Raw genomic sequence first — 25,989 nt, 5'->3', positions numbered from 1 at the left:
TATTTTGCAGAATAAAAGGATATCTTTTCCATAAAGCCATTTTTGACAAGTACTGTGAAGCAACGTGCACAGCAAAGGGAGAGTACTCTTTAAATAGATTATATCAGATCATAGAACGATTGGGAGCTATGCTTCTCTTAAAGTAACATAAGATCTGGAAAGCTACTTCCGGTCTGGGTTAGTTAAGCATTCAGTAGATTCTCAGTTCTTTATCATTGAAAATTAAATAAAAGCTACAGCCTTCCTTTCTAAAACAAAACAAACAAAATAAAAAAAAAACAAGAAAACCCATATACAATTAGAGAATTTTATAGAATTCTGAATGTAAGTTTCTATAAGTTACTGGGATCTCAGGTCCCTAGGCTAAGAAACTCTTGACTCTAGAGCAATTTCGGTTATATTTTTCTGTTTTTTAAAATTTTACTTTTAAGCCTATCACTGAATGCCTAATATATAAACCAATCTCCTGTTTCTACCTTAGGTACTCCATCTATTATTTTGGAGCCTAGAAGACTGAAAGTTCCATGTCCTCATCTATAAGCTCTTCATTGGTACTTTGCATGGGAAAGCCTTGCCATGTCCTGAAAGCTGATCTCCACTCTCTGCTATGAACAACTCAAATGGAGCGTCCTGTTTAATTACATTGGAGACCTAAGGATTTGCCAGAACATTCTTGCTAATTTGACATATAAGAAGCCAACCACCACCCATTTGCTCAATGCCTACTTCCTAGGATACTTCCTTAAGAGTTTACTATATGTGGCCAGGCGCAGTGGCTCACGCCTGTGATCTCAGCACTTTAGGAGGTGGAGGCGGGAGGATTATCTAAGGTCAGGAGTTCGAGACCAGCCTGGTCAACATGGTGAAACCCTGTCTCTATTAAAAATACAAAAATTAGCTGGGAGTAGTTGTGGGCGCCTGTAATCCCAGCTACTTGGGAGGCTGAGGCTACTCAGGAGAATCGCTTGAATCAGAGAGGTGGAGATTGCAGTGAGCTGAGACCACACCACTACACTCCAGCCTGGGCAACAGAGCGAGACTACATCTCAAAAAACAAAACAAAAACAAAAACAAACAAAAAATCAAAAAGTGTTTACTGTGTGATTCTGTTCTCCAATATATAAACCTGACTCATTTTGGTGATGGGCTCTTTCCTACCCCTCGCTTTATCTTTTCAGAGTCCCAGGATATCTCATTATACACAGAAGTCAGGCTATGGCAAGTGAGGTTGAAAGTATACCTGAGAAAAGTCAACTTTCCAACTCTAATCCTCTTTCACAATATTTAAGCAGTTTTATTGAGGTATAATTAATATATAAATAACTGCATATATTTAGTGCATACAATTTGATGAGTTTGAACATTGAAAACACCCATGATACCATCACCACAATCAAGTTAACAGACACATGCAATATTTCTCAGTGTTTCCTTGTATCCCATTGCTGCTCTTTGTAGTAAGAACATGTACCATGAGATCTACGCTCTTTACAAATTCTGAAGTACACAATACCGTATTGTCAAGCATAGGCATTATGTTGTACAAAAGATTTCTAGAAATTTAGCAGATAATTAAAACTTTATATACACTGAACAACCATTTCCCCCACACTCCAGAAGTTTCATTGTTAAAGGGGAAAAAGGTGACTTCTGAGAGTAACAAATACATATTTATTCAAATCCAAATACAGCATATTCTAAAATCAAAGATAATCTTTAAACAAACAGCTACTGTGCCAGACTATTAACTGCCTACTTTATAGCCATTCCCACCCTCTTCCATGTTAACAGAACCCTGTTTTCTTTGGGACAACAATATGCCCAATCTGTAACTCACTATTAGTACTGTTAGTCTAAACCAGTCACATTTCCAAGTAATACGTGTCTCAAATACATGACAGATAGCCGAGATATTGATTCCCTTAACTCTCAGGGCAGAAGGACTGGGCCTAGATTAGCAGAAGCATTCTGTTCACCCTCAGGATGTACAACAAATGTTATCATTTCCTACACGTGCCATAAAGGGAAAAACATCAGTCAGGAAGCATGGTTCTAAGCCAAATTCTGTTCCCTTTGATAGATACTCAATTTCTCTCCTCTCCTTACAGCTAGCAGTAATTCAGTTCTGGCCAATGCAATATTAGGGAAAGTCGGCTGAGAGCCTCCTGGAAATGCTTGTTGTAACATACAAAAGGACAGAAATAAGAGGATAGCATATTAGCAGTGTCTTTTTCCTTTTTTCCTACCTCGAACAAAAATACAATGCCTAAAACCTCAACAGCCATCTCACTACCATGACGTAACAAAGCATGAGGATAAAAGACCAATAACTAGCCAGACACAGTGGCTCATTGCTGTGATCTTAGCACTTTGGGAGGATGAGGCAGACAGATTGCCTGAGCTCCGGAGTTTGAGACCACCCTGGGGGCAACATGGTGAAACTCCATTACTACTAAAATACAAAAAATTAGCTGGGCATGGTGGTGCACACGTGTACTCCCAGCTACTTGGGAGGCTGAGACATGAGAACTGCTTGAACCCTGGAGGTGGAGGTTGTAGCCTGAGTGACAGAGCAAGACTCTGTCTCAAAAACAACAACAACAACAACAAAAAACAAACCAGACCAACAGCTAAGAATAATGGAGCAGAGAGATGGAAAGAGCTTGAGACTTTATATTGTTGAACATCAGACTCAAGGTCAACAACTGACTACTTCGAAAATGGGAAGTAGACAATTGTTGACCTTGGGCCCGATGTTCAACAATATAACGTTGACTGATGCACATTAATGAAGGGAATATTTTAAGTCATTTTTTCTCTGAAGCATCCTATAATTCTCAGTTTTGTAGGAATATCAACCCTCTTGTTCTTCCTAGATTAATGCTTTATTATCTATTAATATCTACACAACTTTAAGTCTTAGTGGGGTGACATCAGCTTTAATGTTAATCATTTCTATTGCATTCTTCATGGCTCAGAATTTCAGCCTCCTAGAAATTTCAACATATTATGGCAGTACTGGTTGTTAATCCGGCAGCTAAGTGGAAATTCCAAGAGGCACAGTAAATTCACATATTCAAGGGTTATGGTGATTAAAAAACAAAAACTCTGAACCGAAAATGTGGGAACAAATATATTTCAGATATTCTGAAAGATAATTTAACTTTTATTGCAATATATAGGAAACACAGAGAAATTTTTTAATGGGTATGTACAGGCAAAGGCTTGGGAATATTTAGGTACTCTCAAGCTATCTATAAATATAGAAGTCAAAAACATCAGCCAGTGTTTCTCAGTAAATAAAAAGCACACTCCAAAAAAAAAAAATGCAACTTTGGAAATCTCTTTTAAAAAGTAAGTGCAATAACACTTTCGCTTCCAAATAAAAAAAAAAAAATGCTATTTAATATGACACATTAAAAAAAAGCCACACTGTCAAACTCAAAAAAATACATATTGTATGATTCAATGTATAGGGTGTTCTGGAAAAGGCAAAACTAAAGGGATAAACAAACAGATCAGTGGTTGCCAAGCGCTGGGAGGGAGGGGAAGGGCTGGGAGGGAGGGGGACAGAGTCATTGCCTACAAAAGGGCACAGGGAAACTTTGGGGGTGATGGAATGTTCTACATCTTGATTATAGTGGTCATTATATATTAAACAATTATCAAAACTTACAAAACTGTATACTAAAAAAGGGCGACTTTTACTCTATGTAAATTATACCTTAATTTTAAAATGGGGGAATAGCACATCTGTGAACTGATAAGAAACAAGTTATTTTATGCTGGGTTAAGCCATGCTGTGGTAACTAATCAAGAACCTGAGAAACAGAGCTGTTGTCCTATATATTACGTAAATTTTTAAGCTATAAATATGTATGGTAGAACTAATGCTGTGTTGGATAGTTATATGTGTTCAAGACTTTTAATGGTATCAATTTCATAACTGAGTTAGATAGCAAATTATTAGGCTTCAAATCCAAATACAGCATATTCTAAAATCAAAGATAATCTTTAAACAAACAGCTACTGTGCCGGACTGTCAACTGCCTGCTTTATAGCCATTCCCACCCTCTTATATGTTAACAGAACCTTGTTTTCTTTGGGACAACAAAATGCCCAATCTAGGATATGACTCACTGTTAGTCTAGTTAGTCAAAACCAGTCACATTTCCAAGTAATAAGTGCCTCAAATACATGACAGATAGCCGAGATATTAAGGGATCACAAAAAGTTATATCCTTTGCTGTGGAAATAAGCAATTAATCTTAACATTTCATACCATAATTGTGCCTTCCAATGGGAAGGAGATACACATGATATATTCAATAATGATAAATTGCAGATGTTAATAGTTCACTTAGCTTTTAAGGACATTTAATAGTTACAGAGTATCTCTCACACATCATATCATCTGATTCTCACCAACTGGTTATATCATCTGATTCTAACCAACAAGGTTAGAAAGGTAAGGTATCATTATTTTTCTCCACTATATAGATGAGAAAAGAGAGACCCAATAAGTTAGATGATTTGTCTACAATCCTAACATTAGTATTAACAGAGAGTCAGGAAATAAACTAAGATATTCTGATCCCAAATCTAATAATTTCCTCTCTATATCAGTCTGTCAATTAAAGGCAATATATCTCAAAACTCTTCCCCAAATCTCAAACTACAAAGCCAACTAAAACTGACAAAAAGTCTGTATGAATACTCAAATACAGCTCTACACCTTTTAAAATGGTCCTATTAAATTAAAATGAGAATAGAGCACAGGCAGGATTTTAGGCAAGGAAAGCTACTGCTCTAATAAAAAGGAAAGTAGACACACATAGACTTCCTACAGTGAGCCAGGCCCACTGTTTTAAATTTAATATCACAAAGGTCCCTAAGAATAGGTATTATTATTATCCTCATTTTACATTTAGAGAAATTTGGATCAAGGATAATAAGCTGTCCAAAGTTACCTAGTTTATCAAGGATGGATAAACTAGCATTCATCCGAGGATGGATTATAATCTAAGTCTGTTGGATTCTGAAGCCCTTTGTCCTAAGAGCCAAAAGAAAAATATTTTAAACCTACACACTTGCACATTGAGTCAAAATTTCAGTAGTTCCATAACATTGAATCTTAATGAATGTTGTTTTAAAAGATCTTTTAAGGCATAGCTTGTTCATAGATTCTTCACCTTTATTTATGTATTTATTTTGAGACAGAGTCTTGCTCTGTTGCCCAGGCTGGAGTGCAATGGCATGATCTCAGCTCACTGCAACCTCCGCCTCTCCAGTTCAAGCGATTCTTCTGCCTCAGCCTCCCGAGTAACTGGAATTACATACGTGAGCCACCACGACTGGCTAGGTTTTGTATTTTTTTTCTTTTTAGTAGAGATGGGGTTTCATCATTTTGGCCAGGCTGGTCTAGAACTCCTGACTCAGATGATTCACCTGGCCTGGCCTCCCAAAGTACTGGGATTACAGGTGTGAGCCACCCTGCCCGGCCTTCTTCACCTTTAAAACGAGGATTCCTTCTGTCTTCCTTTTAAATATGTGTCAAACTTCCTTAGGTGTCTTGAAGTGATCTGAGTTCCCCAAAAGCAGGTATTTTTATACCCATATCAACCTTTATAGACCACCGTGGTGGCCTATAGCAAGGTCAACCAGACCACGAGACGGAAAAACAAAATGAGCCAAATAAGACAAGAAATAATTCCAGGAATTGTGACATTTCCCTTAAAATAAGACTCTGCTTTAAAATTCCATAGTAAATATTTTTAAATATCTGTTTTGTCTTTAAATAAAACATTCATGACTTTTGAATTATAAGACAGAAAGAATGGCTTATTTTTTAAAATCTTCTAACCCAGCACAGAGTAATGCACATATAGGCACTTGAAAAATATTTCATGGTGAGGGTGATAGTAATGATGATTAGGTAGTTACTTTCACATTCATTTGTCTTTAGTGGTTTTCATTATATTAAAAGTGAAGAAGAAAAATAATTTTTAGTTTCTCTTGTTTTATACTGTCACTGAAGCCTATAGGTGATCTGTTTCTAGGTGTACTTTTTAAAATAAAGAGATGTAAGTCATGCACTTGCTGGAATAAAACTTACATAATGAAGTTCATTTTGCTTGTCAAGTGCAGATAAAAGGAAGAAGGGAAATAACAGTTTAAATGTAAAAGGCACCTTTTCCCTAACTCCTCAACTATTTCACACAATAAAATGAATAATTTAACTACCTGAAACTTCACATGTGCAGAACACTGCATGCAGACCAGTGGCATTTTCACTTCGAATTTGTATAGTCTTTAGTCAATACACTTCATCTGCATTTCTAACACCTGCTTCGGTTGGCTGTGAAGTACGCTGTTATCTCTACAGTCATCTTTTATCTTTACTCTGTCCATCTAGCCAAAAAAAAATTACGTGATAGAATATAATTACTTGGCCTAAAAGATATGGGGAGTAATTCACATGATTTTCTCAAAGGCATTTTCCTTTATCTTATCAAGAGATAATTTTAAAACAAATTACTAATTAATGTTGTCATTCTTTATAGCATACACCTCCTTCAAACATTAGCATTAATTGTACATAGCAGAAGTAACAACATCTACTTGCTCAGCAATGAGTGTCTGTTTTGGGTGCAAAGAAAGAAAGCCATTAACTGTAATGACTGATAGCATTTATAAAGCATACAAATATGCCTACTGGGCTTGTTATTGTTATATTGCTTGTTATTAAAATGATGTTTTTCTAGCTTAGCCTGCCTAACATGACGTAAGTTAAATTTTATGTATATCAACATAAATAGCCAATTTTTGACTTCAGCTAATCTGTCAATGACTCACATTTTTACATGGAGGATTTAAGCAAAATATTAATACATTTTTAAGGATTTATAAATTTTTTTATCTGTGTTACACAATTTTATATGGATGATTTAAGCAAAACATTTAAAGCCTGAGTTCTCTGATACAAAAATTATCTTAGAACAGGAGGAGAAATGGGGAGCAGTTGGGGGAGAAGAACTAGAATAAAACTGAACTATCTATTGTTCTTACTCTCTGCTTATTTCCTGAATAGCACTTAATTATAATGTAATTATTCTATCTGTTGTCTGTTTCCCTCTCTGAATGGAAATTTCATTTGAGAAAGGATCATATCTGGCTGTTCACCACTCCCTTTCCAATGTCTAGCTTAGTTCCAGGCACACAGTAAATACTCAATAAATATTTCTTATACAAACAAACTTTTTAAAATTTCAACCATATTGAATTAGAAGAGATTCTGAAGGACTTCCTAAACTTCTCTATTCCTTTAAAAACTTCATTTATCCTTTAAAAATTGATATATATGGAAAAAATACGTATCTGGAAAACCTTCATTTATCTCGGATCACTGTAGAATAATACATAAGCTGCTTTTCTAAATAAGCTGATTTTCTCAGATAGCCAAAGATGACCCCTTTAAGATTCTAAGACATTTTAATTCCAATTATTTTAAGTGTGTCATTCAAACACATATTATTACTTACTTCTTTAGCTTTTTTAAAAAAATAGATTTCACATAATTTAATTATTAATGTCTTATAATCAAAATTGTATATTAAAATGCTTTTACATTCTGTCATATAATATTGTGGTACCTGCAGATACTAATGAGATAGGTAAGGCTGTATGTCCCTAAATCAAAGGGACCTATCAACATAGACTCATATTTAATCATTTTGTTGTCTTCATTCTTGCTATTTTCAGTATTTTATCTTCTAGCTGCTTCTTTGCTACAGGTTCTTATTCCTAATAAGTTTTAATGTACTACTCAGGATGAATTAAAGATTCACTAAATAACTAACCTATAACAGAAATATTACGAAAACATTAAACTATCTTTTGCTTTTTTGTTCAACTGTAAATACTATCGTTTGCAGACTTTCCATTCAAGCTAAGCCATTAAGCCTGTCACCCAGAGTAGGGTAAACATGGTCTGTAGCATCAAAGTTGTTATTCAGTTTTGAGAGTCATATAAGGTTTACTTGATGAGTTCCTAGAGGGAAAAGAGTCTTGAAAAAGATTCTCAGTATCCTTGACAGAGAAAGGGATTTTCTAGAGTCCTTAAATTCCTATTACAGATTAAGGGTCAAATCCAGTAGAGCTTAATATCAATCCTGACCATGAAGAAAGAGAAGTTCAGGATATGATCCCAGGGAACTTTTAATGGCCCAGGGAGCAAGCCCACTATGCTTCTGAACTGCAGGAAGAGAAATTCAGAAAGATATGAAAGAAGAGGAGGATGGGGAGGTCAGATACTAGGGTTCCTGCTTGAAAGAGATGGTCAAGTAGAAATGTCCAGAACGCAGAACACTGGGACTAGTCAACAGCTTGCTCAGGTATAGCCTTGGGGAAGCTGCAAATTCCCAGAAAGTTCACATAGGGCCCTCCTCAACATGACTAGGGAGCAACAGCATTGTGCTGATGAAAGGAGATGTCTAGATAAATAAGCATTAAATAAAACTCCAATAAAGGTGATCCAAACACACCCATGTGCCCCCACGAAAAGACACCAAGTAGGCACTTGAAAAATATGACAACCCAGAACCAAACATAAGGCTTTTCCACAACCCATCTAGCCCATTCTAAGATTCCACCAGGGGCTGACATCCAGTTCACCAGTGTTCAGAGCTCACTTAGATGCCGGGCACTGTGGTTCACACCTGTAATCCTAGCACTTTGGGAAGCCAAGGCGAGAGGACCACCTGAGGTCAGGAGTTCGAGACTAGCCTGGCCAACATGGTGAAACCCTGTCTCTACTAAAAATACAAAAATTAGCCAGGTGTGGTGGTACATGTCTGTAATCCCGGTTACTCAGGAGGCTAAGCCAGAGAACCACTTGAACCCATGAGACAGAGGTTGCAGTGAGCTGAGATTATACCACTGCACACAGCCTGGGTGAAAAAGTGAGACTCCATCAAAAAAAAAGAAAAAGAAAAGGAAAAAAAAACCACAATAACTCACTGAGAAAACTGTCTAACAGCTTACACAGACATCTGGTCATGACTTTTATAAAAACCTATACATTACTGAAAGTAAAATACTCAACAGTGGAAGCTGGGCAAAACAAAAGCAAAAGTCAGGTGGGGGAGCAGAAACCTCCTTAAAAATCTTAATTTAATAGTCTCAGAATTAATATTCTCATTCCTAATGCAAATAAGACACAGTGAACTGTTGAGAAAACAATAGAAAAAAATTAACTAATTTCCAAAGAGAAGGATAGCTTAATAATTCAATGGATATTCAAATTTTTGGACTACTTCCAGGAAATAAAAAGCTAAACTTTATGAAGAGATAAACAGAGGGACAATCTCATTTATGTGGATTAGCTTGAGAAAAAAAGAATGTGAGTCAGGATTGAGTACCGAAAAGTTCAAATTATGGAACATTTTAAGAGAAAGAAACATTTACTACTTTCTGTAACTTGAACTAACCTCTGGTTTAAAATGGAATTCCTTCAGCTACATGATATAATGGAAAGTAGACTGTCAAGAAATAGTAGGAACTGGATTCTGGTTGTGATTCTTCTCATTACCAGCTGGATAAGCTTGGACAAACCCCTTGATCTTTCTGAATCTCAAGTTCATCATCTATTAAATGGCAAAAATAATAACAGCCTATATTTATGGAGTATTTACTACCATGTTACATGCTCTGTGAATATTTAACACCACATACTTCATTTAATCCCTACAAACATCCACAAGGTTGACACAGTTGCTATTATATTTTCATCCAGGGAATGGAGGCACAGTAAAGGGATACAAACACAGGCAGTCTGACTCCAGAATCAGTCTCATTGGAAATTCAGTTTCAGCAATACTGTACCTGCCTCACAGGAGAGCTGTGGTCCTTATCTGAGGACCACAATATGTAAAAGTGCTTTGAAAGCTATATGATGCTTTACATATAAGAAATCAATAGTATTTAATGAATAGATTAATTCATTCAAGACTAGCAGAGTTCATCTGTAATTGAATCAATAGAGTATACTTTGAGTTTATTTCTCAAGTATATTAAAAATATCTACCATAAAATTATTTGCAGTATGAACATGTATGATCAACTTTAATCCTATTCCAACCCAGCTTGAAATATCATAGATTGCGAATTAGTTAGGTACACAGCCACAAAGAGCACTGTACAAATAGTGAGGAAAGCTCCCCAGGCTCTCTCTTGCTCAGAAGCTATTCCTTTTTCAGTCCAATTCCAACAAACTGCTTTCCAAGTCTAGAGAAATTTAAAAACATTGGTTGCTCTCCCAGCAATACTATACCTATTCTCAGGTATGTTCAGAACCTAGTCCAGTGTCTGGCATGGAGCAGACACTTGGCTGAATGACTGAGTGAGAATGATTAGCTTAGAGCAAGGGAGATGCCAGAAATTAAAGCAAAGACAATCTAACTCAGAAAGCACTGTGGCATAGGAGTCACTTAGTGTGGAGGCAAAAACTCCAAACACTTCAGCATGGTTAGAAGTCAGCATGGTTAGCATGAGAGTCATGCCTAGTATGCTTGTCAAGAGAGTAATGATCAACTAGGGTCACCAACAAAAGGTTAAACCACAGAGAATTTCAGAAGAGTGGAAAGTATATGATGCACTTTAAAATATTTTTATTTAATAGGGTAAAAAAATGTTTATAGAGTTGTTTAAAAGAATAAATCCTGAGCTAGCTAGAAAGCATGAACACATTCATTTCTTCACCTGACTATTTGAGAAACTCTGCTAGGATATCAATGAGCCTCGGCCCTTGCTCTCCAAGAACTTACAACCTGGTGATATTCTGGTGATAGAAGACAGGAATCAAAAAAATTTACACAAATGATTATTTGAAGTTCTGATAGGTGCTTTAAAGAAACTGCACTACATACCAGGAGAGTATTCAGAAAGAGAATCTGGTCTTTCTGAATACTCTACTAGAAAAGAACTCAGAACTTACAAATGTCTTCCTATCTCATTTGGATTTAAAGCCAAAATCTTTTCAATGACCCACAAGGTCCTAACTTTATAATCTGGACGCTTATTACATATCTGAATTCATCTTCATTGCACTCTCTGTTCTGGCCGTTCTCCTACCTCAATACCTTTGTACTTTGAGTTATCTCTATATGAAACAAACACCATTTCCCCAAATATCCTCATGGCTTGCTCTCTCACCTCCTTCAAGCCTCTGCTCAAATATTCTTTTATAAATGAGACTGTCACCTAACACCTTTCAATAAAATGCAACCCCTCTAGTTTTATCCCTTTCCTACTTCATTTCTATATTCTCCATAAGACACACACACACACACACACACACATATAACATTGTAAAAGTGTACATTTTAGTTGTTATATTCCCTTACTAGAATGTAAGCTCCATAAGTGTTTGATACATTTTCATGGCCTCACTATAGAGTAGAAGCTCAGCAAAGTTATTTGTTGAATAAATGAACTGGAGAGACTGTAACCATGCCCTTATGGCAGATGCCTTGTTGGTGAAGAAGATGGCACAGGATGAAGCTCGAGAGACAGGCAAGAAATAGACCACGGAGAATCTTTTAAGCCACATAAAGGACTTTGGTATTTATCTCAAGAAAGTCATTGAAGGATTTTAAGCAGAAAAATGACACAATCAATTTACATATTTCCAGATAATTTTAACTACTATGTGGAGAATAGAATGAAATGGGCTAAAAAGAGATGAGAAAATCAAGAGCAACTCTCATCTCCAGGGTGCACACAAGTTTTGTTGTCTCTCTATGTGAAGGTGTATACACCCTTAACACACGCTGCTGTAAAAACAACTTATTGCTTGCCTATCACAGTAGTATTTGCAAAGTTCCCAATACATACTCTCAAAATTTAAATGCTTCTTTCCAAAATCTTTTCCTTCTGAATAAGCCCTGAAATAAATACGTACTTTTAGCAAATTCTATTTGCTTCGACAGCAATATATAATATAGTGAAGACTTTAAGCTTGCACAAAACATATCTCTATGAACAAGGTCCATAAAGGTTAAGAGTAGCCTAATTTTCTGGGATTCTTTTAGCTACAGATTTGGCTAAGGGCTTGGATAGCATGGGAAAGAAGATAAGTGAGAAAAACATTGGTGAGTTAACCTCTAGTGTTCCCTTAAGGACAAACATTTGTCACCTTGACAGCAAGGTGAAAGGTTTGCAGCAAGCATGCTTATAACAGGACTCTCTCCTCTCTCTCCTCCCTGGGGACCTGTGAGTTCTGAACAGACAATATCTGAACAGATGATGATGATGATGATGAACATCATCACAGAAAAGAACAGAAAAGAACATCACAGAAAAGAACATCACAGAAAAGAACAGGGGAGGAAAAGAGATTGAGACCCCACATAACGCAGAACCTCAAACTGAAATGAAGCTCCAGGGACTGTCACAAAGATTTAGCATTTGCACTCTTCTTCCTAAGCTTCCACTTAAGGTTAGAGTAATCAACCCTATAAATTATCACAAAACATTCAAACATTGTCCAATGTTAACAGCATGGATTCCATTGCTAATAATTACTAGTGTGTTTTAAAGCTGAATTCCTAGGCATATATAGCTCCACTTTTGATACAAATCTCTAGTTTTCAGGGTTTACAATTCTGATGTGAAAATCAGCTGCAGGCTTAAATCAGACACTAAAACAAGCCTGATGTTTACTCTTCATGAATACACATAACCCAAATTAGCATTAAAATGATGATACCCATGCATCAAAAAGAATAATAGAATCTCTGTTTTAGCCTAAAAGCTACATTGCTTATTTTCAAAGGTGAAATAGGAAAAGATATTTTGAAAGCCAAAGAATTTTTTAAAAAAAAAGAATTAAAGTTTTTTATGATCGTTTTTAATTTAATTTACCTGTGACATGTGAAAAACCAACGGAAAGTGCATTTCCTGCTCTCTCTTACCACTCGATACAACACTTCTGACACCAGATGTGTAGGAGTGTTTCCCCACACACCAAGCAATTCTTCAGTAGACACCAACTGGATGTGCTCTAATTCATTTCAATTCTAACACTCTACACCTGCAGAGTGTCAGATCCCAAAGCTGAGGGCTCAATCCCACAAGGCTATCCCCCACTTCAGATGACAACTTCAAGCTCCAGGTTGTGGCTTGTGCTTCTACCTGACCAGCTATAAATCAGGGTTCCCACAACCCCTCCTCAGGTTTGATTAATTTGCTAAAGCTCACAAAACTCAGGAAAAACACTTGTGTTTGCCAGATTACGATAAAGGATATTACAAAGTACACAGATGAAGAGCCAGATGGAAGATATGCATAGGGCAAGGCATGTGGGAAGGGGCACAGAGCTTCTGTGCCCTCTCCAGGGCACACTGGGAACCTCCATGCATTTGGCTATCAGTAAGCACTCTGAACCCTGTCCTTTTGGATTTTTATGGAGGCTTCACTATGTAGGCATGATTGATTAAGTCGTTGGCCATTGGTGATCAACTCAACCTTCAGCCCAGGAGGTTGGGAGATGGGATTGAAAGTCCCTACCCTCTAATCAAGCCTTGGTCTTTCTGGTGACAAGCCCACTCCTCAAACTATCTAGAGGCCAATCAGCCACATTAGCACACAAAAGTCACTCTTTTCATTCTGGAGATTCCAAGGATTTTAGGAGCTTTATACTAAAAAATACATATTTCACCATATCACATTTAACTTAATTTCAGGAATCAGTGACATTGATCTATGTGTTCCTTTGATGGATGAAATTTTACCTAGAAACTATTTTACACTTTTATTTTGAAAAATATCTTACATTAAAATCACTATTAAAGGCCAGGCACAGTGGCTCATGCCTGTAATCCCAGCACTTTGGGAGGCTGAAGTTGGCAGATCACATAAGGTCAGGAGGTCAAGACCAGCGTAGCCAACATGGTGAAATCCCTTCTCTACTAACAATAAAAAAATTAGCCGGGAATGGTGGCTGGTGCCTGCCATCCCAGCTACTCAGGAGGCTAAGGCACGAGAATCGCTTGAGCCCAGGAGGCAGAGGTTATAGTGAGCTGATATCATGCCACTGCACTCCCGTCGGGGTAACAGAGCAAGACTCCATCTGAAAAAAAAAAAAAAAAATCACAAAGCTATCATCCATTTCATTTCAATATCTACCCTATGTCTAATCATTACTGTTTCTAAGTACTGTCAGAGGACTAAAATTATTTTTAATAAGAAAATGAGCTTTTTAACATAATGAATACTAACAAACATAATAAAAAAGTAAGGTTACAAAGTATACCAAAAAATGTATGAGAATGAAGGGGAGTGGCCATATAGAACTGAAGACTGGGACACAGGAAGGATGAGATCAGAAGTCAAGAGGAAAACAAGAGAGAGAGGAGAATTAATGGTCGAACTAAAAGACTCTCTATTCACTTAACATCCATGTGTTGTTCATTCATGAAAAAAAACAGTTATCTCTACTATATCTACCTGTGGACACCACATCACTAATACATATCAAATGAAATGTTTAGTTATCTCACTCATAATGGTTTTCTCACCTAAATTTCCTGTTTTTGTTCATGATGCATCACAACAATTAATCTTAAGATCTTTGAGTCCCCAGTCTCTTTATGCTTCTCAAATTTCCTGGCCTTTTTACCATATAATATTCCAGAAGCTTTCAGGAAAACCTTGGTCAGTATAAGTATGTAGTAAAAAACACCATCACAGTGATGCTTTAAAAACTTACCTATTAGGGATTCGTGTTGAAATTACATGATCGCCAGAGTTTGCTTCAAAATAATACCTGAGAAGAAGAAAGTGGATGGAAGTGTAGAGGAAAAAAGACTGGGCCGAGTTGACATCTGTAGAAGCTGAGAGATAGGTACACAGGGCTTATTAATATTGTTTGGTCTAGTCTGCATACATTTCAAAGTTTCTAATTTTAAAAATCTTGCTGTTGTTTTTTTTAGGGGTCAGAGATTTAGGAAAATATCATATTTGGGGGCTAGATAAGAACTTTCAACAGCTGGGCATGGTAGCTCATTTCTGTAATCCCAGCACATTGAGGGGCTGAGGCAGGAGGATTGCTTGAGGCTGAGAGTTGAAGACCAGCCTAGGCAACATAGCAAGATTCTGTCTCTACACAAAAATTTTAAAAATTAGCTGAGTGTGGCATTGCAGACCTGTAGTCCCAGCTACTAAGAAGGCTGAGGTGGGAGGATTGCTTGAGCCCTGGAGGTTGAGGCCGCAGTGAGATATAATTGCACCACTGTACTCCAGCCTGGGGGACAGAGCAAGATCCTGTCTCTAAAAATAAAAAAGGTCTTGAGAAAGGCTTATACAGAGAATTTTGGGGTAAAATACTCTGGATAATAATAGTAGCACCTACCATTTATGAATGCTTGCTAATGGGCCACTCTGCTAAGCATTTGAGAGATTTGATCTTATTTAATCTCTATCAGTACTCCTAGTTAGGTATCCCTAACTCAAAACTCAGTAGAGACTCCTCCTCCAGTATCAAGTCCTTGCATACAGTAGTCACTAGGTTAATATTAACTGTCTAATAATTGAATAAATGATTAAGAAAGTTTTTCCTTTTTCTTTTGTGTTTGTGGTCCTTTATTTGTAAGACAATTGAAAAGCTCTAGCCAAAGTGTTCATTATTGTTCATCTGGGCTCAGAATACTCTACACAGCATCTTTCACTCACCAACTTACCAACAAACACATGGCTACCAGGCCATTTCTCCCAATATAGAACTTTGTCCATGATACACTCCTTGAAAACTCTTCGGCAATGCCTCACATGGTATCAAGTCCAAGTTAAGCCTCTCACTCAGGCTTTCTAAAATACTATCTCACCTAATTTCCACTAGCCACCAAGAATGGGCTTACTCCAGTAAATGCCCCTCTTTTCACTTTCTTGCCTGCAACTGACCATTCATTCATTTATTTGTCATATGTCGATCATCTGCTATGTACCACACACCGTATTTGCCATTACATTTATATATAGAGAGATATAACAGTGAGCATAACAGGCATGGTCTCTGCCCTTACTGGGCCACATCGTCTCTCAGGTTGACCTTCTCCAGTTGGGCTCTTCTCAGTTTTCAAGATCTTCACACTTAACATTCACCAGCATCCTTTCCTGATCACTTCAACCTATTGTGTCCTCTCTTCCTTAATTGATGATGTCACACATTTGAGCACTTAATTATATTTTGTCTTGTGTTTCCTTCTCTGAGTGTTTTACTTAGGCATGTCTCCTTTCTTCAATTACACTGTCTTAAACAGAAATTGTATCTTATATTCTTCTTCATCACCAAACTGAATGTAACTCAACTGACTTCAATGATATATGTACAACATGAAGTTAATAAATAGCTTTCAGTATTGAAAAGAGCCAAGCATAAAAAGTCAAAATAATAACAGTTCAAGATCTAATTTATCTTTGAAAATGGAGAAATAAAAAGCTCTAGGAAAGGTACAGGTATATAAATAAGGAGAATAAAGGTACAAAAAAGGAAATTTTTCCCATATGGTATGTCTCCAATAATGTACAATATTTTACGGGATCTACGAAACATCAGTCTTTTCCTTTAATTCTTGCATTTCATAGAACATAATTTAGAGGCCATACCATAGGCCAAATTTATTAGGGCTCTGCTATGATGTCAATAATATTGATAGGAGCAAATTAAGTCTTTACTTATTTAGAAGAAAAACTATTTTTCAACAGAAGTAAAGATTAATATTTAGAGAGTATAATATTTACCTAAAAAGAACATTACTATAGTTTAACCGTGTATAAAACTGTAATTAAAAAGTTTAATAAATGAACTTGCAGACGTCTCATGTCAAACATACCTTTCTTGCAAAAATCCAGCCATGACAAACATTAGACCTGGTTTTCTGACATGTATTACTTGTCTCTTTCAGATTATTATTTTGGATTATACTGTATTTTGTCTACAATGTGCTAATATTATAACTCATCATAAAATAATCCTACTTAGATTATTGCCTAGAGAATCAATAATAGTAAGGTCCCCTTAGTCTGAAATGAATGTCATTATTTTCCTAAATTCTACCTGTTCTGCAAAGCTGCTTCTCATGCCATCTACTTTGGTGAATGTTAAGTGTGAAGATCTTAAAAATTGAGAACAGCCCAAGTGGAGAAGGTCAACCTGATGTGGCCCAGTAAGGGCATGGAGGTCTTCCCAACCGCCCATATTTTAGTCAATCTTTTACATTTACATGTCCTTTCATATGTACTAATTACTATAGTGTAAATTCTCTGAGAGTAGGATTTGGACCTGTTGACACCTTTTTATTCCTCACAGCAGCTACACTGAAACCATTACCTTCAAAGTATTCAATAACAAGTGACCTTTTCCAATGATAAGAACAATTGTGTATAAAAATATAGATGAATACATATGTATAAAAAGTTCTTTCACAAGTCCACTAAGCACATAGAAAATTTCACAAGCAAAAATTATAAACATATTTTTAAATGTCACCCTAAAAAATGCATTTTTCCAAACTGTATAGATTTTTTTTTTTGCTAAAATTCTAAGTTCCTACCAAGTGAGCTAAATTAACTTAACCTGAAAATAAATTTCCTTTGCAACTAACTCCTAGATCTATTTAACAAGTCATTTTCTCTGTATTGCTTTGATTCCTTCTTCCCTCAGTTCTATTTCTTCTTAGTCCCTACAGAGTATAACTTGGGCAAATTTAGAGTATGAATTAGACAAATGAAAATTACAATAATAGTCAGTATGGTTAAAAGTGTTGAATAACTTTTTGATAAATCACTATCACTTGTCAGACTTCGGATTTGTCAAATGTTTCCTAATTATGTGATAGGATTTCCTTGCCTAGAGACAGTCTTTCCCTGACTAAAAGCATAAAATCTACATCAAAATTATAATTGAAAACACCAAAAAGAGGTGGTTAAAGATCAATGAAGAAAAAGAAACCCAACTAACAATGGTTGGTAATTTCAACAGTGAAGAGCTTAGGTTTAGTGCTACTCAATAGCCCTAAAGGAATAAATGGGAAAAATAAGAAGAATGTAATATGAATATCATACATTTATTCCAGTTATTCTGAAATATATCCTTGTGAGCTTTATGTTTAAATGCCCATTCCTTCCACAAAATGACAATAACAAACAGTAATTCCATTTAGAAAATAAAGAACTGAAAACATTAGGCACCTGCCAAAACGTATTTTGAAGTTTTACTTATCAGTGGGATCCAAATGTTAGAAAATCACTGGCCTAGTCAGTCAAACAACCATGTAAGAAAGACCTGTCTTAGAAAAAATGACCTTTGAACTGTGAAGGAGGTTAAAGCAGATTTTTAAAAAATTTTATAGTCCCATGAGAACAGCTGGCTTTTGTCTGTTTTTGTTTTATATAGAGACAGGATCTCCCTCTGTTGTCCAAGCTGGAGTGCAGTGGCAGAATCACAGCTCACTGCAGCCTAGAACTCCCGGGCTCAAATGGTTCTCCCACCTCAGCCTCCAGAGTAGCTGGGACTACAAGCAGGCAACACCACATATGGCTAATTTTTTAATTTTTTGTAGAGACAGGGTCTTGCTGTGTTGCCCAAGCTGGTCTCAAAATCCTGGGCTCCAGTGATCCACTTGCCTCAACCTCCCAAAATGCTGGGATTGTAAGTGTGAGCCACCATTCTTGTCTGAGAACCACTGTTAAATACAGAAGAAGGGCCGGGCGCGGTGACTCACGCCTGTAAACCCAGGACTTTGGGAAGCCAAGGTGGGTGGACCGCCTGAGGTCAGGAGTTAGAGACCAGCCTGGCCAACATGGTGAGACCCTATCTCTATAAAAATGCAAAAATTAGCTGGGCGTGGTGACAGCCGCCTGTAATCCCAGCTACTCAGGAAGCTGAGGTAGGAGAATGGCTTGAACCCAGGGGACACAGGTTGCAGTGAGCCAAGATCAGGCCACTGCACTCCAGCCTGGGTGACAGAGCAAGACTCCGCCTCAAAAAAAAAACAAAAACAAAAACAGAAGAGGCCATGAGTTAAAAACAAAACCATATTTGAGACTCTGAAAATGAACTGACTTTCAGGCATTTCTAGCTACAACATTATACTGTTTTCCAAAAAACATTTCTTATATATATGAAGTTGTATTTATTTTCCTGGCACTGTCAGCATTTCTGAAAGAGTGTTATTAATTTGTCAAAATAGTATAGTGTTGAAAAAGAAAAGCAATCTACCATGATGAAATGTTAAAATTATGTAAATTGTAATTTAACCATTAAAAAAAGTTTTGGCTGTGCACCAGGGTTTTTTCTATTACCCTAAAGTAAATAGTCCTCTCAGTAACCTAAAGGAAAACTGCAAATAAAAATCATGAGCACTTTTCAATAAGAAAAATGTTTAAGTGCTGGATACTTAACTAAGTAGTACCTTAACAACAGATCCCTGACAAGCGGAACACGTGTATGTGATTGCCTTTGAATTCACTAGAGAAGACTGGAATGGGAAGTTGGACTATTAGCTGAAAGAAACATACAAAAATAAAGACATATAATAATAGATATCAAATTATATTAAAATGTATAAAACACAAAATAGTTTATAATTAAACTAATCAAATATATAATTGCAAAATATTTTGTCTATTAAATATCTTTCACCACCACTCTCCAGTAGAGCAATGATGAAAATGTTCAACACTCTGCACTGTCCAATACAGGAGTCACCAGTCACATGTGGCCGTTGGATACCTAAAATGTGGTTAGTGCGACTCAAGAATAGAAAAGTTTAACTTCATGTAATCTTCATTAATTGAATTTTAAATAGCCATATGTGGCTTGTGGCCACCATATTGGTCAGCGCAACTATAGACGATACAAAATGGAAATACCAAAGTACCTCCCTCTTCCTGAACTTGAAAATAAAAGAAATTCCTTTACAGTAAAAACATGCAAAATCACCTTAAAACATGAGAATGCTGTCAATGTCAGCAGGACTTTAAGGTATGGTGGGTCAATAAAAAAGGGAAAACCAGCCAGCAATGGAAATAGAGAAAAAAACCTAAAAGCAATGATTAAGAATACCTATCTAAGCACTATGTAGGAAAGAAGATTCCCTGGTCCAACTGATGGACGTGTCTGTTTCCAAGGGCAATGTACCCTTGCAGTGGAACCAGACACATCCATTTCCAACAGCCTGATAGAATCAGACTTGAGAATTACCTCCCTACCTCTGCTTCCTCTAATCCCATTCTCACCAAATAAACTCCTTAGTAAACTACTTTCTCTTGTGAATTTAACCATGAAGAGAGTGCATCAACCCAAGTGTCTAAAGGTCTCTCAAATTATTTTTTCCATTCATAATTAGTAAATTGGCAATCTGTATTAAATATCATTATGTGAGTATGATTAATATGAGTCTATTCCTGCAAGGTGGAGTCACAGAATCAGTTTCTAAACAGAACCATCACAAACTTTCAAAGTATATGCCACATTTTCCTGACAATGAGGTGCTCAGGATCTTAAAAATGTGGGATGATTCCAATAGACAACGAAAAAAAGTAATATTACTAGAAACAGTTCAGCAAGCGACATCATGCTACCATCAAAGCTAAAGAAAGAGCTCTCAGATCTGTGAGGTATCAAGAGTGATTTCCAACAGAGAAAGAAAAACTTCTTTAAGGAATATGTGGCACCCAACCTCTCCTTTATGAAGAAAAACTTAGGCCAGGTGCTGTGGCTCACGTCTGTAATCCCAATACTTTGAGAGGCCAAGGTGAAAGGATCACTTGAGCTTAGGAATTCAAGACCAGTCTAGACAATACAGCAAAACCCCATCTCTACAAAAAATAAATTAAATAAGTATACAAAAAGAAGAAAAACGTTTCCTTTTAGTTTGTATTTTTAAAAACATATAACAGGCCGGGTGCGGTGGCTCACACCTGAAATCCCAGCACTTTGGGAGGCTGAGGTGGGCAGATCACGAAGTCAGGAGATGGAGACCATCCTGGCTAACACAGTGAAACCTTGTCTCTATTAAAAAATACAAAAATTAGCTGGGCATGGTGGTACACGCCTGTAATCCCAGCTACTCAGAAGGCTGAGGCAGGAGAATCGCTTGAACCCAGGAGGCGGAGGTTGCAGTGAGCCAAGATTGCGCCACTGCACTCCAGCCTGGGTGACAGAGTGAGACTCAGTCTCAAAAAACAAACAAACAAACAAAATAAACATACAACAAAACATATGTTTTAGTGACTCACTATTTAGCAGTCTCGTAGAGAAACAAACGGTCAGGGACAATTAGGAAAAGTAAGACAAAGATGCACAATGTTATCTGAGATTTTTATTAGTGTATGCTATTTCTGTCTCTTGAAAATTCTTACTGATTATGGCACTAAGTTGATGGAATCTAAAAAGTAGCCAGAAATAATGGGAGATTTGTTTCAGAACTAAGGATTGTAGACCAGGTTGGGCAACACGCAAAACCCTGTCTCTATAAAAAATTTAAAAAAAAAAAAAATAGCTCGGCATGGTGTTGCATGCCTGTGGTTCCAGCTACTCAGGAGGCTGAGATGGGAGGATCACTTGAGCCTGGGAGGCAGAAGTTACAGTGAGTTGTGATGGTGCTACTGCATACCACTCTGGGTGACACATGCACACAAAAGAAAGAAAAGTATTCTTCCTAATCTGGATGTTTTCTAGTGTTACATGCTTAAAACTGTTTTTTAACCATTTGTTTGCATTGGTAGGAGTTTTTATTCAATTTTTTTTAAGCTGGAAATTTAACCTTTTGACTTTAACAGTTGTTTGGCTGGAAACTACACAAGATACAGACTCAAAATTCTACAGAGACATATAGTGATATGGAATCAGGATTCAACCATCTTTGAGGAAAAATATCTGTGAATTAAAGGGCAAAAGGTAGAGGCCTCTATGTTTATATACTGTTTCCATGATCTCTACTCATTGTTTCCTCTTTAGTTAAAAAGGTAGAAATAAATGAAGAAAAGAGAAAAAGAAACACATAAACCTACTTTCTTTGGTACACTAGAAATAATCTTTCCTATTACTGATTTTAATTATTGAAAAGATTGACAAATCTGTCCTGCTCTTCATTTGCATACCTCGGTAGCTACTGATCAGGTATTCTGTTAGGCTGTTCTCAAAAACACAGATGTTAATGTATTTTTCCGGTTATTACTTAGAAAATGGAGCCAAGCGCAGTGGCTCATACCTGTAATCCCAGCACTTTAGGAGGTTGAGGCAGAATTGCTTGAGCCCAGGTGATCAAGAACCAGCCTGGGCAACAAAGTGAGACCCAGTCTCTACAAAAAATTAAAAAAAAAAAATTAGCTGGGCATGGTGGCGCCTGCCTGTAGTCCCAGCTACCAGAGAGGCTGAGGTGGGAGGATGGCTTGAGCCTGGGAGGTTGAGGCTGCAGTGAACTGTGATCCTACCACACCGCACTCCAGCTTGGGCAATGAAAAAGACCCTAACTCAAAAACAAACAAGCAAACAAAACAAAACAAAAAAACGCCAACCTTCCCATTAAAAAAATCATTTGAGTAACTACTCTTCCTTTAGTTTCTTCAAAGTCTGTCTCTTCTCCATTACATGGAGATAGATAGCACTCTCCAAAGCTCCTCCAGGCCAAATCACATCTTTATCATTTTCTATATCTCATTTAACAAATTTTAACCTCTGACAAGATGATAAGACCAAAGTCAAAGCAATATTCTGAATTATGAACCCACCAAACTCAAGTGCAGAGGGCTGTAACACGATGCTTCTAAAGAGCAAACCACATTAGCTTGCATCTGCTGTCATATGATAGTGCAAGTTCAAGTTATCTGTTTTGTCATTCTCACCTTGGCTTTTTCTTTCTAATGCCTCTCAGACATGGATTTGATCTAGTTTTTATATACCATTGAATTGGTTCTTTTTCATACTTATATTTTTAATTCTTCTTTAGGATACTGTATAGTTTCTTTTTAAGCACTGTCTAGAAATTTAACTTTCACTTGTCAATTTGATTATAGTATGTACTTCACAAGTAGTTAAAAAATAAACTTTAATTTAAAAAAATACTTCCCTTTAATACCAACAGTGAAATAATTCTCTACAATGCTATACAATAGCAATCACTTATTATATCCTTTTATTTACACATCTCTAGCTATTTAAATATTTGCAGTAATCATGCTTGTAGCCATTTTTCATGTAAAACTTCCTGATATTTAAAATCAATTATTTCAATGAAAATAGCATATGGGTTTGGTAACCTATTATACAGGAATAATCTGCCCTAATCTATTTCACAGGTTTTTCTTCTTTAGTAGAAAAAAAGATCTTATAAATTACTAAATATCAAACTTAGATGTGGGGATGAATTTCCACTTCCATTCCAAATCAACACTGTGAATATAAGGCAATACAAATTTCTTACAGCTATAGCAAGTTTTATTGAGATTTAAAAGCTTGGAATTTAAAATCATTTTAACGTGGTAAAGAAAAATTTGGATGGCCCAGCGCGGTGGCTCACGCCTGTAATACCAGCACTTTGGGAGGCCGAGGCGGGTGGATCATGAGGTCAGGAGATTGAGACCATCCTGGCTAACACGGTGAAATCCCGTCTCTACCAAAAATACAAAAAATTAGCCAGGCATGGTGGGGGGCACCTGTAGTCCCAGCTACTTGGGAGGCTGAGGCAGGAGAACGGCGTGAACCCGGGAGGTGGAAGTTGCAGTGAGCTGAGATCGCGCCACTGTACTCCAGCCTGGGTGACAGAGAGAGACTCTGTCTCAGAAAAAAAAAAAAAAATAGAAAAAGAAAAATTTGGTAGACAGATGACCAATTATGGTCAAAACAGATGACAAAAAGATGGGATTTTTATCAAATGAATTCAACATATAATTATGATAATTAGCATACATTTTAAGTGCATCTGATATACAAGATATTTTACAATCTTATATAAATGAAGAAGAGAGATTAAAATAGTATTCATTGGGTGATTTCTGTCTATTCATTTAATATTTTTTGAAAGCTTACTTTGTGCCAAGTACTATAAATACTGAAAATAGATAGAGTAGTGAAGCGACCAAAAGAAAACAAACACCTGCCTTCATGGAGCTTTCGTTTGAAAGGGAAAGTCAAAGGGACAGTTAATTAATGTAATAAATGATAAATTATATACTATGTTAGAAGACATTATTTTATAAAAAGAAAAATAGCAGGCTAACAAGAATAGGAAGTGCCAGAGATGGGAGAGAAGGTCCAAATTTCAAACTAACTACACCAACCAGTTGCAGTCTATAGTAACCCAATACAATCTAGATAGAAACTCATTCCAAAAGCTAAATAATCATAAAAGGAAAGCTGGAGAAACTGCTTTTGAGATAGGCTTTGAGGGACATCTAGGGACATCTAGGATAATAGAATGGATGGGAACAGTGCAAGCAAAGAGGTGGGAGCAGAAAAATGTCCAAGTGTTAGAGGATGTTTTATAAGTATAAAGGCAATGAAAAAAAATCCATAAAGGAAAAAATGGACAAATGTGACATACAAACTTTAAAATTCTATAACCATATGCAAAGTAACAAACTGCAACTAATACACCGAACTATACAAAAATATTCATTCAAAATGGGTCACAAGACTAAATGTAAAAACAAAAACTAAAACTTATAGAAGAAAACATAGGGGAAAAATCTTTGCGACAAACAAGGATTTCTTAGATAGGATACAAAACGCCTGAGCCATAAAAGAAAAAAAAATAGAGAAACTGGATTTAATAAAGAGGAGAGGGTGGAGAAGGGTGGAACAACAGTTAACATGGGAATGAAACTGGGTGGGCGGGGCGAGAGAGAGACAATAGGGACACACTGGGAGGATCCCTGAATGGTCAATTAGGTAGTGGGTAATTAAGAGCCACTATAGGCATTAGGGCATAGGAATGACACAAAAAGTAGTGTGTGATAATAGTTTGTCTTACAATATTGTGTGGATGACAACGAAGAAGATAGGAATCATTGCCCTGGCTCTTGGAAATTACCAAAAGCAAAATAATGTTAATAAACATTATCCCTCCAAAATAAATGGATAAAAATATTAACTTAAGCTTTCAAGTGAAAACCTAGGAACCCTGCAGAAAATAACTGCTTACAAGAGACTTGGCTGAATAATAAAAGACCAAACTATAAATATTGAACTATAGACCAACTACTGTTATAAGGTAAAACTATAAACACAGAGAACATTTTAAATTATTCTACTTATTAAAAATATCACTAAAAAAAAGCTACTCAGGAAAAGTAAACAAGTGTAGGGTTCTAGCAAAAAAGAAAGCTGTAAGCTCAGAGTATAACCATTCCTGGGCACACAGAATATGAATCAATGTTACTCGAGATAACACTAGTTATTCCAGTTACTCATAATCTAGAAGATTTGTGGTGCTTTGACTCTAATTTCCAAAATACCAAGTAGAATTTTTTTTCCCCTGATCAGTACAGCTCGTTCAATTACCAAAAGTTAAAATCAAGTTTATCAAGGCTCTTAAGATTATGAATTTTGTTTTTTTAAAGTCCTTCATTATCTTAAATTACACTAAGAAAGTTATTCACCTTGGTTCATAGTCCTCCAAATAAGAATATTTTACTATTAATTTGTGTGAACATTTGTAAATCAAATTGATATAAAAATGAGGTTTCTATAATTTTTCCTTATTCTTTTATTTCCATCCCCATTTCATATTTTGAATAAACAATTTTATCTTAAGTAATTGCGTTAATGTCATATGTGATATCCTAAGATAGAAAAACAATTTTTAACAGTCATGAATACTGATCCAATTATTTTCAGGGACAGGCATATATATCACTATGTAGACGTAAGAATAACATTATGAGGCTGGATTTACAGGGCAAAAAAATCACAGTGGGGAAAGCAATAAA

General features: G+C 36.4%; 1 protein-coding gene across 7 annotated transcripts in view; it reads right to left on the bottom strand.

Moving 5' to 3' along the window:
- Positions 1-25,989, bottom strand: part of SLC10A7 (solute carrier family 10 member 7) — a 263,082-nt gene that overhangs the window by 148,401 nt on the left and 88,692 nt on the right. The window contains exon 6 of one of the 7 annotated variants that reach the window (XM_017959105.3): positions 14,083-14,824. The exons of the other annotated variants lie outside the window; for them this stretch is intronic. Within the exon in view, the coding sequence (XP_017814594.1) occupies positions 14,813-14,824 (12 nt within the window). The 3' untranslated portion in view covers positions 14,083-14,812. Of the gene's footprint in view, positions 1-14,082; positions 14,825-25,989 lie in introns of those variants that run through there. 7 annotated transcript variants of the gene reach the window in all.

This window comes from Papio anubis, chromosome 3 (assembly GCF_008728515.1).
Source record: "Papio anubis isolate 15944 chromosome 3, Panubis1.0, whole genome shotgun sequence".
NCBI lineage: Eukaryota > Metazoa > Chordata > Mammalia > Primates > Cercopithecidae > Papio > Papio anubis.
Note: the sequence above shows the minus strand (reverse complement) of the source record. Positions and strands in the feature narration are given on the sequence as shown.